Source organism: Clavelina lepadiformis, chromosome 2 (assembly GCF_947623445.1).
Source record: "Clavelina lepadiformis chromosome 2, kaClaLepa1.1, whole genome shotgun sequence".
NCBI lineage: Eukaryota > Metazoa > Chordata > Ascidiacea > Aplousobranchia > Clavelinidae > Clavelina > Clavelina lepadiformis.
The window spans coordinates 17699360-17716769 of NC_135241.1; the positions used below are offsets into that span (position 1 = coordinate 17699360).

Genomic DNA, 17410 nt, shown 5'->3' on the forward strand with positions numbered 1-17410 from the left:
AAAGCTGAAACTATGTGCCAGTTTGGAAAATGGAGGCTGTAGCAGAAAGTTTGAAATGTGCTGCTGGACTTTCAGCTGACCACATTAAAACCAACCGTAAACATATTTGCGCATTTTGAAAAAATTCTTACTATTCGCACCGATACAGGCATTTTAGAACACATAACCAAACCATTTTAACCTGGAAATGTGAGGAAATCCAAAACTTTTTTTGAAAAAATCCTTATCAAATTAATCGGCTGCTTTGCAGATATTCCTTTTAAGAATTTAAGGGATATCTGTACCATATACCTATCTTCTACCCAGTTTTTTAGCTAACTTGCTAAAAGATTTTATTTAGCCCATAAGAAACTAGGCTAGACCAATGACGAAGTTGTAAAGCAGTGTAAATAGTTTTGTAGCATGGTTTTAGTATTTTTTTCATGACAGAGGTTTTGTGGCTTTTGATTTTTGTTCAAATTACTTGTCATATGAGAGTCTTGTTCTTATCATATTCGTTACTTCCTGTGTTGCACTTGAGAGAGCAAAAATAAAATTCCAACCATTATCACATGATAGTGAGCCTAAGACAAGAAGCAAGTCTTAAACTTCAAACGTGCAAGATTAAAAAATACCTTGATAAAAAACAATACATAATGACTATGATAAGCACAACTACTATGTGCCTCGGATCTTTTCCCTAAAATCTCCCAAGTATAAGGTTGAAAATACACCTATAGGCATTGGAATGCACAACTTAGAGTGAGGATGTGCTTATATGATAATAATGTATTCAAGTCCAGAGCCAATCAACCAAAAGATGTATGCCAATGGAAAGCAGATATTCTCAAAATGTGGGGATAGAGAGAAAAAGAGAGACACACTTGCTTGACAACTGTGATTGTAAGTTTAAAATTTTGACCCATAACAAAATCATAAATGTTCAAGACTTTGTAGTTGATTTTTTGTAAAACCAAAAAAGTTAGTTAGGTTAAAAATGTGTATTCATTAAAACTTGCTCAAGGACAAGCTTAGTAGGCCTACCCAGGGATTGAGCGATAAGGAATCATTGCTTAAGCCAGGGGTGGGCAAACTACGGCCTACTACCACAAACTACTACCGCATGCGGCCCGCGGCCCCATTTTATGCGGCCCGCCGGCACTTGCAGAAACTCCTACTCATCACTTATTGTTTTAATTAAACAGGTTACATGACATAATATTATTCCCTTTACGAGTGTGTTTTTCTCTTCACTTTCAATGCGTAAACACACACACGTCAGTCGCGCATGTATTGCAACATGCTCTCAGCAACTAGCCGTACACTTCTCACGCATTGTTTGATCATAAAATACAAATACGGTAGCGGTTACCGTAGGCCTTTGTGATGATGGTTGCATAGCTTTAAACGTAACTGAGTGTGAAATGCAAAAATTGTGTTTAATATGAATATGCGTTTATTTACACACCGGGTAAATTTTCCTACTTTGTAATGAGAGTGTGCGGCCCGCCGGCTGCAACATTTTTTCAAATGTGGCCCTCAGTACAAAAAGTTTGCCCACCCCTGGCTTAAGCCATGGAAAGACTTTTCTCAGTCCAAGCATAAAGATATATCATATTGTGTGGTTTCAGATTGTAACTTATATTACTGTGTTTATGTTTTCTAAATATATAATGTATATATCGAAATATACAATGTATTGTATACCGGTTTATATTATATTTCCATATATAATGTTTTAAAGATTTAGCTACATATTTTACTTTTAAAAACCAAACATTTTTGCTTAAATATGTCTTTATAGTTTGTATCAATGTCACAGTAAAAGTTAATGTGATGTATAACATGTTATTTATAGATACATGTTATTGTTACAGTATGCTTCAATAAATTTGCCTCCATCTAAAGCAATAAATTTTTAAAAATATAGATAAAGTTAAATTGTATGCTGTAAGTATATTTGACCGCCCTTATCAATTGCAGAAATGAAAGGTTAATGACAATAGCTCAACTATTTAAATGCCTTTCATGGTTGTTAGTATTATTGTTATTATTGTTCTGTGACGCAGTACCAGTGGTTATGTGGAATTTTCAGTACTCACTTTGTAATGGCATTTGAAACAAAGACCAAAGCAAGTTTTTCTGATATCATATCATTTTGTAATGAGACAAAGTCTGAGAGAGGTAAGCCAATTTAGAAATAATAACTTGCTTGGCATCAATCTGGTTGGCACCAACCTGGTTGGCACTGTGATATATTATTTGACAGAATATATATATTACAAACGTTGTGTAAAATATGTGCAAGTTTTAGATGTGCATTTATATGTAGGCCTACTATGCTTTCAATTATGTGAAATTTATGTATGGTAAAACTTAACACTGTAACAGCTTTTGTCAGGACATAACTTTATTGCCAAATTGAGTCTAAAAATCTGTTGACAATGAGATTATAATTATGGTGTGCACTGTGCACTAACTAATACCTGTAAATGCATAGCACTAGTTTCACTTTACTGTTTAATGTTTATCCATCATTAAATATTAAATTGCAGTCTAATGCTAAAAACTTGCTTCAATTATTAACAATTTATTGATCAAGCAAAATTTTTTGTTATTATTAGGGATGCATTTTGTTATTATTGTTGCATAGTGTATTGTTAACATTCTGAATTTACACGAAAATGTCACATTATTTAATTGTGGTGTCTGTTACATTATATTTTGAGGTACTGACACCACAGCTTCAGAAAGATTGTGATATTATGATCTTGATATGAACATAATTGCTTTAAATGAGCGGTATTGTTCAAAAAACTATTAGTTGAGTTGGTACAGGCATGATACCATTAAACCATAGTCGAGGTTTTGGTTTGTAAGTGTGCTTTGATGTTCAACAAATAGGTTGAACATTTAAAACATTTATTATCATTAAGATAATAAACATGATATGTTTTGTGCTTTTTACTAAATCCATTTAGGTCACAGCCCTCTTGGAAATCGTAGTGATGTAAATATTGATACAATAAGCCTTCGCTCCAAAAGTCCTATCAACTTTACTTGTGAAAGGACATGGAGTTCTCCAATCCATAAAGAAGCGTTAGAATTTTCAACTAAAAAGCATTTTGCAGTTTTAAACATGATTGGTAAGACTGATTGTTTCAATGCTTTAGCATAGTGCAGTATGGCATTCATGAAACTGGTAGTAAGAGTCACGCTATGCTGTTTACTTTGTAATTTAGTTTTGAATTTCTAACTTTGTTTGCACCCAAACTACTTTGCGTGTTGACTTTGTTGCTATGGCTATTTGATTAGTTTTCTAGCTGAAAAACCAAAAACATTTCATGACAATTATTATCTCAGAGTATGGACAATAACAACTTCAAAATGCTAACAAATTTTGTTTAGACTGTGTTTTTAAGCATAATTAAATGTACATATTTAAAATGTTGGGTTTGTGCAGTAAGTTAAATTGTTAAACGTGTAAATATCTTGACATATAATTAGTCTTCATTCTCCATACATGGAGGACTTTTTTATAATGTTATGGGTAAGCTTAACAGATTCAGTCATTTATGCTTGCGTAATTGGTGCTAATCTCGTTTACTTAAAGTAGCATTAAGTCAGCGTAATTTTTTGCAAAATAGTATTTTATAATAATAATAATATATATAATAATTTTGTGTAATATAAATAGTATGACTTCTCTCATTCACACTGACATAATTGCAGAAGTGTATTAAACGTTAATAATTCATAGTTGCATAAGTACCAAAGATAGCTTTCGTTTTTATGTAGCCGAAAAAAACTGGAAGTTAAACTTGCGTAGCAAGATTGAAACGGATCTTTCTGATCAAGTACAACAAGCTCTTGCACCTGTTGTGTCAACACAGAAGAAATGGTCAGAAAAGAAAAAGGCTGATAGACAGAAAAATATGCAGGTATTGTTACATTTGTTGTTATGGAATGCATATTATTTTTGGTGCTAACATTTTATCATTTAAAACATGACTTGATGAAAATAGGAAAAACGTTAAAAACCCTTAATTTTAAAATCTACCAATTAGTCTGAATTACAATGTTAAAATTTATTTTCTTTGCATCATTAGTTTTTAACCTGGGTAAACTTCATCTATCTAAAGGGTAAATTTACTAATTTGGTATATAAATAACATCTCCAAATGATGAAAATAGATTATTCAGGCAAGTGTTACATTTTGTTATTAGTTTGCTGTTAATAGCCAAAACAACCAATTTAGTTTTCCTTTAAGTGCTTGCATTGTTTTGTTCACATTTATGTATATGTTTATTTTGTGAGTGTAAATTTGCTGCGGAAAACTTGCATGTCAGTAAATAAGATAAAAAAGATTAAGAACCCCTGCTTTAGATGTTTTGGCATTTTTAATTTATGGGTGGTCTGTGTATTAAGCCCCAATAACAATTTACACAACTTCTGAAGCTTTTTTGTTTTGCTTGTAAGGTTCTTGCAAATCTTTGTTTTTCACAGGAAAGATTGTAACAGTTCTATGGTGAGTGCATATACCGGTAGTTCAGGGTAGGTCACTTTGTGGCGTTCTGGTCATTGTAGTACTTAAAATGAATTACGCTCACAATAAACCCCAGCCGGCAAATTTAAACGTGTTGTGTTTGAAAGCCTACACCACTGCCTTTATATCATTGTGTTGTCACCAGTGATCCATTGTTTAGTGTTCTTTCTTTCACCGCATGTAAGTAGGAGGCCTTAAAACATCTCCCGCAGATGTTTTTATTCCATTTGTCGCGTGGTTTTTCACTGGCATTCCTTGCCCCTAATATCTGCTTACGTAAAACAAAGGTCATTTCAATGCCGGCTCATAGTTAAGTTTTGTCGGCAGCTGAATATCAAGGCATGGATGATTTACTAGACTGGTCAACTGCTTTGTTATGAATTTTAATTATACGCTTGTGTTAGTTAGTTTTGAAAAATCACTTACACTCCAATTTTTATTATTTATTATCCCCCCAATGAATATGGGCAATCATACAATATTTTCTTCAAAGAGTATTTGAAGGCTGTAAGTTTGCCTATTTAGACGTTTTTGTCTAATAAGTCATTTGTTTACTTTTGCTACTGACATAGAAACTTCATTGAGATAAAGTTAACATGAAAATGAAATTATATCATGACTTAAAAAAGCTGTTTACATAAAGTTCAGAGTATTGTTTGCGCACATAAAGAGTGTCAACCTTATATTGATTGAAATGTTTGCCCAGTCAAGCAATAATAAAGCTTACTATTGAAGGGATTTCTTATTCTAGGTAGCGGCTAGTCAAGGCCGACTTCACATAATCCAAGTGCTATGCTATTTTTGTGTTTGAAAACAAATACAATCTGATTTCATTAAATTTCCTGTAGACATAGATGATATGTTAATTTGATTAATTATTGTTAGATTTGGTTAATGCTCATTTCAGATCAGATCTTCACACGAGAATTACACAGATCACTTTTACATTTGAACCATCTCAAACTTTTTTTGAAAACTTTGCAATTTATTCAAATACCACTTTTGTCTAAGGTGAATGAAAGAGCTAAAAGCGATGTCACATGAAAAAAATTAATATGTTGTTTGCTTCATTGACAAACCAGGTTGACGTATGGTCATTACTCCAGGTCAACATATTGTGACAGTCCCTTTAAGCGATGTTAAGTGTTGATTGAATATTTAAATATATGCTAATTCTTTTTAAAAGCACTTTTTCTTCTCAATATATGTACCACGTTTTGCAATGGAATGCTGATAACACAATGTGTGATGATATCTATGAAATCATATCCGAATAGACTTAGTCAATAATGAGTATAACCACTGTAGCTATATGATATCATGTTTTTAGATCTTTAAATTTAACGGACTTCAGCAGCACAAAATTTCACCTCGTTTTTCCCATGACTCTGGTGGAGGAAGCTTCAAGTACATTGATGCCAACTATCTTCCACAGCATCGTATTTTAGCTGGAGGCGGTGATCCCTTCTATCCAAAAGATGTCATTCCTAGATCACTTGCTAACATCAGATTACCGAGAAGAAACGGCTTGCCCTCACATGGTAATTTTAACTGTAATGCATAACACTGATTACAATGTTACCATATGTTCAAAGCATGTCATGCCTAAACTTTGCTTTTCATCAGCTTTAAACCGGGACTGGGTTTAGTAAATTATTTTTTAGAAGTAATCGATTGCTCACAACAGATTACTGTCCAGGTGGCTAATTAGGAAAACAACAAATTTAAACAAATGCTAGCAATAAATTATAAAAAAATGTTTTCTGATTTTTTATAATTTATCAAATGTTTCAGCAATGTATGGCTTGGAAGACATGTCACGAATGCAGAAACATGCTTCAAACATTCGTGGCGGGCTTGATGTTACTTTGCTTGATTCTCATCCTAATATTAACTTCCTCAGTCTTCCAAAACCAGAAGGTGGTCCAAATGGTTTGAGGTGGGTTTTGTGGCTTTTTTGCTTTGCTTTTAGTTGCCATTATTTGAACATTTCACTGTTGCATTGTCAAATTGTTCAACCTCTATCACATTTTACAAAACAAAGACTGGATATTGTACACCATCATTTTATGTCCATATACATCAATTTAGATGAAACGATGTTGTATTAGTAGCAATTTATGTTAACATTGAGTTTTATGTTCTGTTTAAACTGTTTAATGTTCTTTGGTTTGTTGTGGGTAAGAGATTCTTCAATTAAATTTCAGACCTCTTATACCTAATGTCATTACATATAGTGGAATTTCCTTGCCAAACTATGGAGTTAACAGAAGATGTTTTCAGGTAATACGGGTTTTAAAAAGTTTCTTTGTACTGCTTCTATTATTATTCATCATGTAATATGAAATGTGGTGATTTTATGAAATCACTAGTTTAAAACCACCTTAAGCCTTTTAAAGTCCCAAATTACTTTACCTTTGTTAAGACTGTCATCATTTCATAAATACACATTTAAACTTCTATCCGGCACTCATTCAACAAAACTATTATACTGTATTATACGTACTAGCATTCCTAGTTCGGGACAAAGGGAGATGATTTGTGACCATGCCAATAGCAGACACTTTTATGTTCAAGTCTTATCTATTGTTTGTTTAACCAATAGATATCAGACAAAATGTTTTTTCAGTAAAATCAAATATTCTTCGCTGTTTATTTACTTAGGGCTAGTATTTAATGTGACATGGAATATGTTTTATCAACTTTCATTATTGATGGGTAACAATTTTCTCAGTTGTCTGCTCATAAGACAACATGCCAATATATATCTTTCTTTCTTAATTTTAATTATCATCTTGCTTGCATTAGAATGAATACCAACATTATTTATGGAAAAAGTCAAATAGTCAATTGTATATAAAGGTTTTACATACACGATTGTATGTGTGATATTGCGAAGCTCTAACCGATTTTTATAAGCAGTACACACTAATGCAGTGAAAATCTACAGATGTACACCAAAGAAGGCATGAATAACATATTGAGCTCACGAACTCGAAGGGGCAAGCTGACTCATATTGGGCAGGGAAAGTATATGGATAAACGTGGAGTGATCATCAGCAGACTTGGACCATTTTGGCCACAGGGATATGGACCTGTCTGTCAATGTCCTGAGTAAGATTTTGCGTGGCAGATATTTCAAAATTGTAATGACATAACACTTAAGCTTCTATACTTTCTTAGATTCATATCAGCATGCCCAAAAGACGAAAAATTGGTGCCGGTTCTGGGTATGTTGCACATTAGTTTCTTTAATTAAGTAAAAAAATCAGTAGCAATTCGTTGGTTTAAATATATTTCACATATTCATGGATATTTCATACATATGCAAGAACATATGTGTCAGTACTTTTCCGGAAATTCAGACATGCATTTCAGCCGCAATTCAAAAACAAGAAAAACAACCTAAAGACTTACCGTCAAAATTCAAAAATATCATTATGCTAAACACAAAGAATAGTAGCACTTTTGTGGGTAGGAAGTTTGTTTATTTTTGCAAGATGAGCAATCTTATGGCATTTTATCTTGAAAAGTCAAGTACTGATTGGCATTTTGTTTTTCGTTGAAACTTTCTTCTAAACAAAAACATAGCAACATCTGTTTAAATTGGGCACAGCATTGATATAAAATAATTCCCTTTTGTTAGCTTGCCCTCATGGTTCTTGTAATGGCATGAGCACCACTTTTCCTCAGGCCTTGAAATTTTGCACTTTTCTCTTGTCAGAATCACTTGACAACGATTCGTAGTGTTGCCTGTAGTACTATTCCTATCGTTCCAGGTATGAGAAGTGAAACTTACTTCTCTGTTTGACGCGTTTCAAACGTACAATACGTTGCTGTTGGGCGTGTAATGAGCTACTTCAAGTTGTCATAACGTTCACTGAATGGGACGATTGTTTTAAAAACTTACGAATTCGAATCTTGGGTTTAGTATGAGAAACAGCCATTCACAGGAAGGTAGATGGTTGGTGCCAGCAACAAAGAATTTCTTGTGTATCATGGTTAAAAACTACAGTAATATGGAGCAGAGGACAGAATTTATGAACTTCGTTAACATGTAACGGCGAACATGTTCTATCAAAAGTACTATTTTTGTTCCGTGTCAATTCACATTGAGATCTAGATGATGTTATTTTGAATATATTTTTTTTGTTTAGCTGTCCATTGTTGTTGCTTTTGTTTTGCATTTACCTGACCAATATTTAAAAAATGATAGTTTTGCTAAGATAGTTCAGGTCAAAATGGTTCTCAGTGTGTACCAAAAGAACTTTCTTGAAAGGTGTCATCGCCGTCAAGAATTCAGCGGCCATATGCACAACGTGGCTATGCCTTGTATACCTTTGCCTGGCATATACGCCAAGCAGCGTTCAACGAAAAGATGCAGTAACAAAAGTGAAAAGAAATGCAACACTTTCACCAGAGTTGCTGACAAACTTTTGACTCAACCAGGTGCGGTGCCTGGCTTGCGAAACTACCAAAAACCGACCGTTCTACCGCGTAAGGTCGACAACCAATCATCTAAAAGAAAATACCTGGTGGACAGAAAAGAGGACATAGTTTTAACACGAAACATTGCTGCCCGATGGTTGCCAGAGCTACTAAACCATAACCCACCTTCATTCAGCAAGAATTTCCCCACCAATATGCTTTTGCCTAAAAGCAGATTCTGGCAGCCTGTACCGCGAAATCTGAGCTCCCCTAAATGGCATCCGATTAAGCGCATGATTATAAGGTCTCCTAAGCTAATTGAATCGTCGCCTAAATTAAAAGAAACGCTTTGGAGCTTAAAGCACGAAGCTCAAGCAGCATCTTCTAAACGCCCCATTACAAACCGTAAGCTCGTTTTACCTGTTTTTGACAAAAGCAAACAGACAGTTTGTAAAGCGCTTTAGTTCTGTATAAAGTTACTGATTACCTATAAGTGCATTAGCTAGAGATATTATTATTACTCGTGAGCTGCGCAGTTCCTTTCCTAAGTTTTCAAGAACTTACATTTTAGATAAACAAAAAAATTCCCCTGACAACGGCGTACCAGCAAGCAATACAATGAATATTGCTACCTCAGGAAACAACTTGTGTTTGACGAAATCAAAAACGACTGTTGGTCGATCGGACACTGTTCATAACAATCAAAGCAGCCAGTCAAGTTATCAGTACAACCATCACGCAACCTCACAAGCCTCTCCACGCGACTCTTTAATTGGAAGTACGACATCGACAGTTGGATTAAGACAAGGTCATGACCCGATAGGGCGTCAACAAGGCCACGGAAACAACCCTGGTAACAAACAGGCTTGGAGAGGAAAACCAGTCATCTATGATAGCGAGAGGTCGTCCAGAACTCCGCTTCCGCATTCTGTTCCGGATGGAATGGACGAGTCTCTTGTGTTTGAGTCCAGGTTTGAATCCGGGAACCTTCGGCAAGTTCGAAGAATGTAAGTTTAGTGAAAGGCATTCCACGTGTTTATGTGGCATAGCACATGGTTTGCGCGAGTTGCACTACCAAGTCCCAGACAAAACCTTACTAATCGTCAAGTTCATCAACAATTTAACGAAACTTATTTTATATCATCTGCAGTATGCTTCTTGGATTTGAGCTATTTTTACAATCTGTTTTTCATTTTATTCAAAATGTTTTGTGTTCATTATACACCAGAGCTGAGCACGAGTATGAACTAGTACTACGAACAGACATGTACACTAACCGGCACACTCAGTGGTACTACTTCAGGATACAGAAGGCAAAACCAAGATGCAAGTACAAAATCAACATAATCAATTTCTTGAAGAAGGATAGCCTCTACAATTACGGTATGTCCCGTTTAATTACACCGTGGTGAATTACTGAATTGTTAAGATATGTTATTTGTATTCCGTCGTCTATATCGTGCATTACATTGATACTTTTATCGCTTGTTGCAGTCATATTATTCACGTTCTATACAAACAGGTATGAAGCCTCTCATATATTCGGAAAAGTTGGCCTCGTCACAAGGTTTAGGGTGGCATAGGTCTGGTGAGAGCATAAAATACGCCGCTTGGAGTAACTCCACAAGAAACGCCATCCTCTCCCTGGACTTGCAATATTATTGCCTTGAATTCGAGGTACGGCATTGGTCGTACATTTGGGTGCAGTGAACATAGATTTACATGTGCTAGTCTAGTGTATTGTAGAGATTGAAATAAGGGCGTTTAACTGCTAATGGCACCTATCAATGATATACAAATTTTACTGGATTGCAAATAATTAAACGGTGAATCATTCCCATCTATTATAATGAGGTGCTCGCATTTGACATTAAGTACTAATCGAGTGTTTCACAAACACTTAAGCCGGGCTTTCACACTCGATGGTCACTATTTACTAGTCTCCAATGCTAATTGAAAGGCGGGATAGCGTACGCAAAGCGATCTTTTTATTGTACTCTGCTCTGCTATTGCGTCGCATTCATGTCTAGCCGACGTTTTGTTAGTTAAGAAAGTCACGTTGTGGCCTGGTTGAGTAGTTAACGTAAAGTGACTATCTCTTGCCATCTTTTAGTACTTGAATTTTAACGTTATTTCACCCGCTGAAATTATCACGTGATGTGACCAGTCACTTCAAAAAAATGAAAATTGGGAAGTTACAGCGATATGAATCTAACAAAGTAGTGCAATCGCAAGCAATTCGGTTTGCCTGAATAAAATATAGGCAATCAAGAAATTATTGCCCTGGCAACCCCTTTGGATAAGGGACTGTAATATTTCCAATCCCTGAACATCACGTGTGTAAATTAACCACGTATTTCATTACAAATTTCAGGTTAGTTTCGACTGGGATGAGGCAGAAGGGGACACAATATATCTTGCCCATTGCTATCCCTACACCTACTCCGATCTCAGACGACACTTGGATCAGATGATGACAAACCCGGAAGTTTCTCAGCATGTCAAGAAAGAAGTTCTTTGTGAAACGACCGCCGGAAATGCTTGCTTTTTGCTTACTATCACCGAATTCCCTGATCGCGAAAAGGATAAATATAAAGATTTTCACCAGGTATGAAAATAATACAGCATCATTTGAAGGCATATTATACTTACCCGTACTTCATTTTATTTCAATACGAAAAGTTTGTCAGTTTTATAGTCAACCACAGCATGTTTTCAAAGTATAACAAATGAGTAGACAAACACCACGGAAATCGCCAGAGTTACATTAGAAATTAGAAAAGCTTTTATGGTGTTTTATCAGTTTGAAAATATTTGTTTTGTTTATGAGATGCGCAGAAGATAAATCCAAAAAAGTTCGCAGAAAGTCTTAAATACACGTACGTTTCTATGCCTAAACAGGGAAAGCGTGGGGTTGTTATAACAGCCCGTGTTCATCCTGGCGAATCGCAGGCAAGCTGGATGATGAAAGGTGTTTTGGATTACCTAACCTCGAATCACCCAAGTGCCACGCAGCTTCGTGAAAAATTTGTGTTTAAAGTAAGTATATAAAATTTTGTTAAAACCTTTTGTTACACCCTAATTTGAATTTGAATTTGCTTACGTTAGATATAATCTCTCGTATGTAGGCAGCATGCTCTCATTGTGGTTTTGCTTCATTTTACCGCGCGTATTGTTAGCGGATTTTGATCAGCTATTTCGCAATTTATACAGATTGTTCCCATGCTCAACCCGGATGGAGTAATCGTGGGAAATTATCGTACGTCATTATCCGCGCGTGACTTGAACAGGAACTATAGGCACCCGAAGCAAACAGCTTTTCCAACCGTGTGGTACACGAAGCAGATGGTCGACCAGTTTAATAAGGATCACCCGGTAGCATAACAACTATAGTCACAACATTATTTGTCATATGGTGCTCTGCAATATCAAGATGGTCACGTATTATGCAGTGCACATAGGTTACTCGTTATGAACCAAAGAACTTATAAAGTTCCCACCCTTTTATCCTTCAGTTTGGTTCGTTCATGATAATAATTTATTATTTACAGATTGTCCTTTACTGTGACTTACACGGACACAGCAGGAAACACATGGTATTTATGTACGGCTGCGAACGCAAAGCGTTTTATAACAAACCAAAGAAAACCAGCGTTAATGTTTCTCAACCCGATCACATCTTTCCACCTTATTGTAACCAATTGGAATACGACTGCGATGATTCCCTCGGTGAAACGAGGGACTTTGTTGAAGAACGGCTTTTTCCGTGGCTCATGCACCGTTTAGCCCCAACAAGGTAACTCGTGTATTTCTGTCACGAGTTAGTTATACCTTCTTGCCAACATTAACTGAGCTGGTATGGTTATTTTGGGCTAGTTAAGTGGAATTAATAGTCTTGCTTTGATTGTTTTATTCAGGTTTGCGTTTCATGAAACAAAATTTGCCGTCAGAAAGACAAAAGAATCAACTGGCCGAGTTGTAATGTTCAGGCAGATGGGAATCTGGAACAGTTTTACCCTAGAAGCCTCTTTTTCGGGGACTAAGCTCTCGGAGGCGTAAGTGAAACAATCCGCTGCATAAATCGTTTTGTATGAACGTCGTTGCTTGCTTCAAGATAGTGGGTGGAAGTGTTTTCTCTACTCACGACTTTCTTTCAGAAATGGCAGACATTTTAACATCGACGACTTTCAATTGATTGGGCGAAAGCTTTGTGATTGCGTTCTGGAATATTCTCGGGTCTGCGAGGATCCGATCGCGAAGTCACGTGCTGTAGTAGATATGACGCGCGACATTACCCAGCAGGTGAGTATACTTTTGCTAAATCATAGAAAAGTTATTTAGAGAAAAACTTTTGCATTTTTCCCGAGTCCCTAATGGATAACGTGAATTTGTATTGTTTGTACTGTAACACAGCTCATGTTGCGTCGAAATATGTCAATCAATGCAGCGCCAGCACCAGCTCTGAAACAACCTCTGACCGCTGATGGAAAGACAGTCGAAGATGGCTTCGCTGTATCAAGCGGTGGTAAGCACCAATTACTTAGCTTACAAATATTTATAGGCAATTCACCAATTATACTTTGCCTCTCGCCACTGTTCATCTAAACATTGCTATTTTTAGATAACATTGCAAATGGATCTTCATCTGTAAAAGGAAAACTTGGCGTTTCGAGAAGATTGACACAAAATATCGGCCCAGGAAAAGACAAGCAGGTAGACCAACAAAATATACGACTGAATATACAGCAAGCTGGCGCTAGTAACGTCAACAAGAACGGCGTCATAGCTAATCACGTCTCGAAACCGATTCGCGCATCCAAAAATCCTGGAAGCGATTCGGATGTGGATGAAACTCAAGATGCCGTAACTAGAAGTAATAGATCGGAAACACAGAATTTAGACATGAACTGTTTGAGATTACTGAAGAATTTAAATATTCACGACATGGAACTAGAATCGGAGTAAGTCCTGCTTAAATACTAGGAATAATGAGACTTAGTATTTGCCTTATTTTCTGATATCTTAAAGCGGTTTTAGACTTTTGTGCAACTTTGCATAATGAAGCATTGAAGCTTGACCAAATAAGTAAAATTCTGATCAGTGCCATGACTTGTCCAGAATAGAGTGATTTTTTCACAGGACAAGCTCTGAAAGCAATAGTGATTCCGAACCGGAACTTCCAACTGACAGCTCTGCTCGAGGCAAAGGTCGAAGGATTCAGGCTAATTCTGGAGGAGCAAGGAAAAAGAAACGGAAAAAGAGACAGCAGAAATTTGGTAAATCCGTATCAGCTCCGTCCAATATTCAACCTTCTCAAGGAATGTCCAAAAAGATGACGGAGGAATCATCTTCCAAAGATGCCCGTTCAAAGGTTGCCTGACTCTATATTTAAGACCTGTAAACTCCATTTTCAAACTGCTTTAGTTGTTCTACTTCAACGTTTTCCCATAATGAAAATAAAGTGTTTGTTGTTCCAGCAATCGAGTTATCCTGGTTTCGTGAACAAATACGCCAATCGTAGCAATGGTGGAATTCCAATCTTCGCTCAAGAACGCATCAAGGAGAGGGCGGCAAGAAGGTGCGATAAAGAATCTTGGCTTTAAACTTTTTCTTCCCAAAACATATCTAATCTGTACGCTACGTGTAGCATCAACACTGCATTTGAATTCTTTCTTGTACTTATCCCTTTACGAGTTCCGACTTGATTATTATGTTATGCTCGTATATTAAATAGACTTGCCGAGTTGAAGCTGGCTGAGGAGGATCGAAAGCAACAGGAGAGTCAACTTCGTCAACAACTTCTTATGTCCGGGATTCAAGATGGACCAAACGTCGACTATGAGATACCAGTAGGAGAATTCTTTAAAACTTTGGTCACCAGTTAGTTGACATTTTTAAGATTAATGTTTCAGACGATTTACAAGGATCATGTATTCTAGGTTTCTACCACTGATCAGGTTGACAACGACGGTTATTCCGAAATTTGTGGCGTTCGCTACAAAGTTGGCAATCAACCACGAAGGTGAGCTTCATGTGAATATCTCGGCTCGGGCTAAATCATCTCCTACATTGAACTTGTACCTGAGTTTTGATGCTTTTGTCTGCTGTAATTTTTTCTATGTCAATTCTGGTGATATCTTTGTTGATTATAACAACTGCTTCAGTTATGCTAACTTATGCAGTATTCTGTTAGTCGTATGAAACAGATTTAGTGATATTCAGCTTTGTTAGATTTACTACGACATCACCATTATATCACCAACGTGAAATATGAATTGTCATTGCAGTTTGCAAATAAACTTTCTATTTTTAGGGTGCATTACATGTTGTACAACCCATACCGTGGCCAGTCACCTGATTCTAACGAAAGTCGTCAACGCATGGTGACAATGCGCTTTTCTCCCCCGAATCAGTTACGTCACAATCGGACACATGATGCGTCACAACCAGTACAATGGAAGTTGAAAAATGAGCAAGATCTGTATACACCCTATCGGGTACAGGCTCCAGGTACAGTCAATATGAAATACCAGCCTTACTCTTTGTTGTGTTGTATGAGCCACTGTGTGCAAAAAACTGTTTATTGCATGTTTTCTATGATAAGAAATGTTGGATATACCAAAGTGGACCGCTGTAAAAATGGAAAAAAGGAAAGTTGTTAAAATCGATGAAAATTGGTTGGTTTTGTAGAAATACTTTTAAATCATGGTTGAGGGTCAATTATTAGGCCTATACATGGTGGTGAAGGGCTAGTGAATGCATGTACCCATGCTTTGCTTTTGGGTGCTTGTTTTTCGGCAATTAGTTAACGCCATACAACATAAATCACAAAAATTTGCTCGTTCGTTCATTGCCTAGCTTGGACATGTGCCATTTGCACCTCTTCGTTTAAGATTCGACCGGTGGCAATAACCTTGCTTTTGTTTCCAGCTGGTCGTTTATCCAACCAACGAGGGTTAAGCAGTTGGGCAGAAATGTCAGGAGACACTTCCCCAGGGAGCCCAACGGAACCTTTAAGTAGTCATTCGAGCGAGAGGTTGAGCGATGACGAAAAGTTGGATATGGACGACAATGACGTCGTCTACCAAGATGGGAATTCCCCAGCCGGAGGGGAACGATTCGAACCACGCTCGGTAGTCGTACCCTTACAGAAATACAACCTTGCTTTTAAGATGTACAAGAAACCATGGAATCAAAAGCCAAACCTCACATCTGCTATACAGCGTCGCCCTCCTCCAGTCGTAAAATATCAAGATGTTCCGGTTCCCACATCCAAAGAGCAGGAGGTTGTTGGTGAGCTTGATAGCACGATTTGTCATCCCAACGTCTCGGAGCTGTTTCTACCTCCCAGCATGGATGAAGCTGAGGTCATGACCGCTCACATGCGTTATCCTGGTCAGGTTCATAGGGTCGAAGCCATGCGACCGTTGCCCCGCGGGAGAACCATATCCCGTGGTCCGCCGATGGTTTTTGGCGAACCGGTCGTGATGAACCAAAAGCCGCTTGAGAACGGTCAAGGTTTTCTTCCTCAACAGCTCCCATCAAATGGCAATCTTGAGAAGTCTTTAGTCAGGTCTACGTCGTTCCAAGGTCACAAACGATCCAATCAGCTTCAAGTACGTCATCACCAAGTTTCCGCAGAAAACTTCAAACATCAGTCAGGGGAAGAAGGAGAGGCAACTGAGACCAAAAGTTTTCAAACAAATTTCAGCACAGGAGGGGACCACGTCAAGTTAACTGGCACAAACAGTGAAAACAATCAATTTTTTATGCCGCGTTTTGAGGCAATAGCGCCACCACGCGGTAGCCACACTTCGGAAGAAAATGATGCCAGTGCGAAAGGCAATTTAACTGATAGAACATCAAAGCGCATTGACCATGAACCTAGTCCCCAGCCTTTTACTGTTAGATAACCTGACATGCGACTGTTTTCTTTTGATAAGTGACTGATAACATTTCTCAGCCAGGCCCTTCTGTATCTTTTAGGAGGTAATGTTCTACATTAGAATACTAAGTGTATGTATTGTCTTGCATACTTTTATGATAGCACTTTTTTTTTATTTAACCTCATGAACGAAACTAATGTCTTGAAAATGTTGCTAGTTTTGTGGAGGCGACAATTTCTTTATGCAATATGATTTCTAATTGTATTAACATTACTGATGTTTTCAGTTATACTGTGCGAAAAATGGGACCTTATTAGAAAATCTGTGATGCCTAAAAGTTGTTTTATAATCACGTATTTTTACTTGCATGTGCACTTTATTTTTATTTTTGGTGTGTTTTAAAGCTCGTGATGCGTACTGACAAAATAGTATTATCTTAAACGTTTATGATTGTGTCGTTCTATGAACTGTTTTAATCTTTATTTAAAACATTTTATATTTTTAAATGGACAACGTCGGTTATAGGCCTATACGGGAGGAAAACAAAGTCAGATGTTTAAATGCAACCGC

The 17410-nt window shown here is 36.8% G+C and overlaps 1 protein-coding gene across 3 annotated transcripts; it reads left to right on the plus strand.

The window, feature by feature from the left end:
- The first annotated feature begins 1755 nt into the window (after positions 1-1755).
- LOC143445595 (uncharacterized) lies at positions 1756-17285 on the plus strand. 3 transcript variants are annotated; one of them, XM_076944805.1, is made up of 25 exons: positions 1756-2163; positions 2961-3125; positions 3778-3920; positions 5857-6067; positions 6321-6465; positions 6734-6809; positions 7477-7640; positions 7710-7756; positions 9526-9961; positions 10183-10337; positions 10477-10631; positions 11329-11562; positions 11856-11993; positions 12168-12329; positions 12506-12750; positions 12872-13009; positions 13112-13256; positions 13368-13479; positions 13576-13915; positions 14094-14325; positions 14432-14532; positions 14689-14803; positions 14894-14976; positions 15268-15464; positions 15885-17285. In XM_076944805.1, the coding sequence occupies exons 1-25, from the start codon at positions 2088-2090 to the stop codon at positions 16865-16867; spliced, it is 4998 nt and encodes a 1665-aa protein (XP_076800920.1). In that variant the 5' UTR covers positions 1756-2087; the 3' UTR covers positions 16868-17285. The 3 variants fall into 3 exon arrangements, with proteins under 3 accessions (XP_076800920.1, XP_076800921.1, XP_076800922.1); XM_076944806.1 differs by lacking the exons at positions 1756-2163; positions 2961-3125 and adding an exon at positions 3376-3529; XM_076944807.1 differs by lacking the exons at positions 1756-2163; positions 2961-3125; positions 3778-3920; ... (1 more) ...; positions 6321-6465; positions 6734-6809 and adding an exon at positions 8806-9359 and having other exon boundaries at positions 7499-7640.
- The last annotated feature ends 125 nt before the right edge of the window (positions 17286-17410 follow it).

Excerpts from the sequence above, each read along its gene's own strand:
- LOC143445595 (XM_076944805.1), top strand. The coding sequence starts at position 2,088 with ATGGCATTTGAAACAAAGACCAAAGCAAGTTTTTCTGATATCATATCA. Across the intron at positions 14,326-14,431 it reads CCAAAGATGCCCGTTCAAAG|CAATCGAGTTATCCTGGTTT; the intron begins GTTGCCTGACTC and ends TTGTTGTTCCAG. Across the intron at positions 15,465-15,884 it reads CTATCGGGTACAGGCTCCAG|CTGGTCGTTTATCCAACCAA; the intron begins GTACAGTCAATA and ends TTTTGTTTCCAG.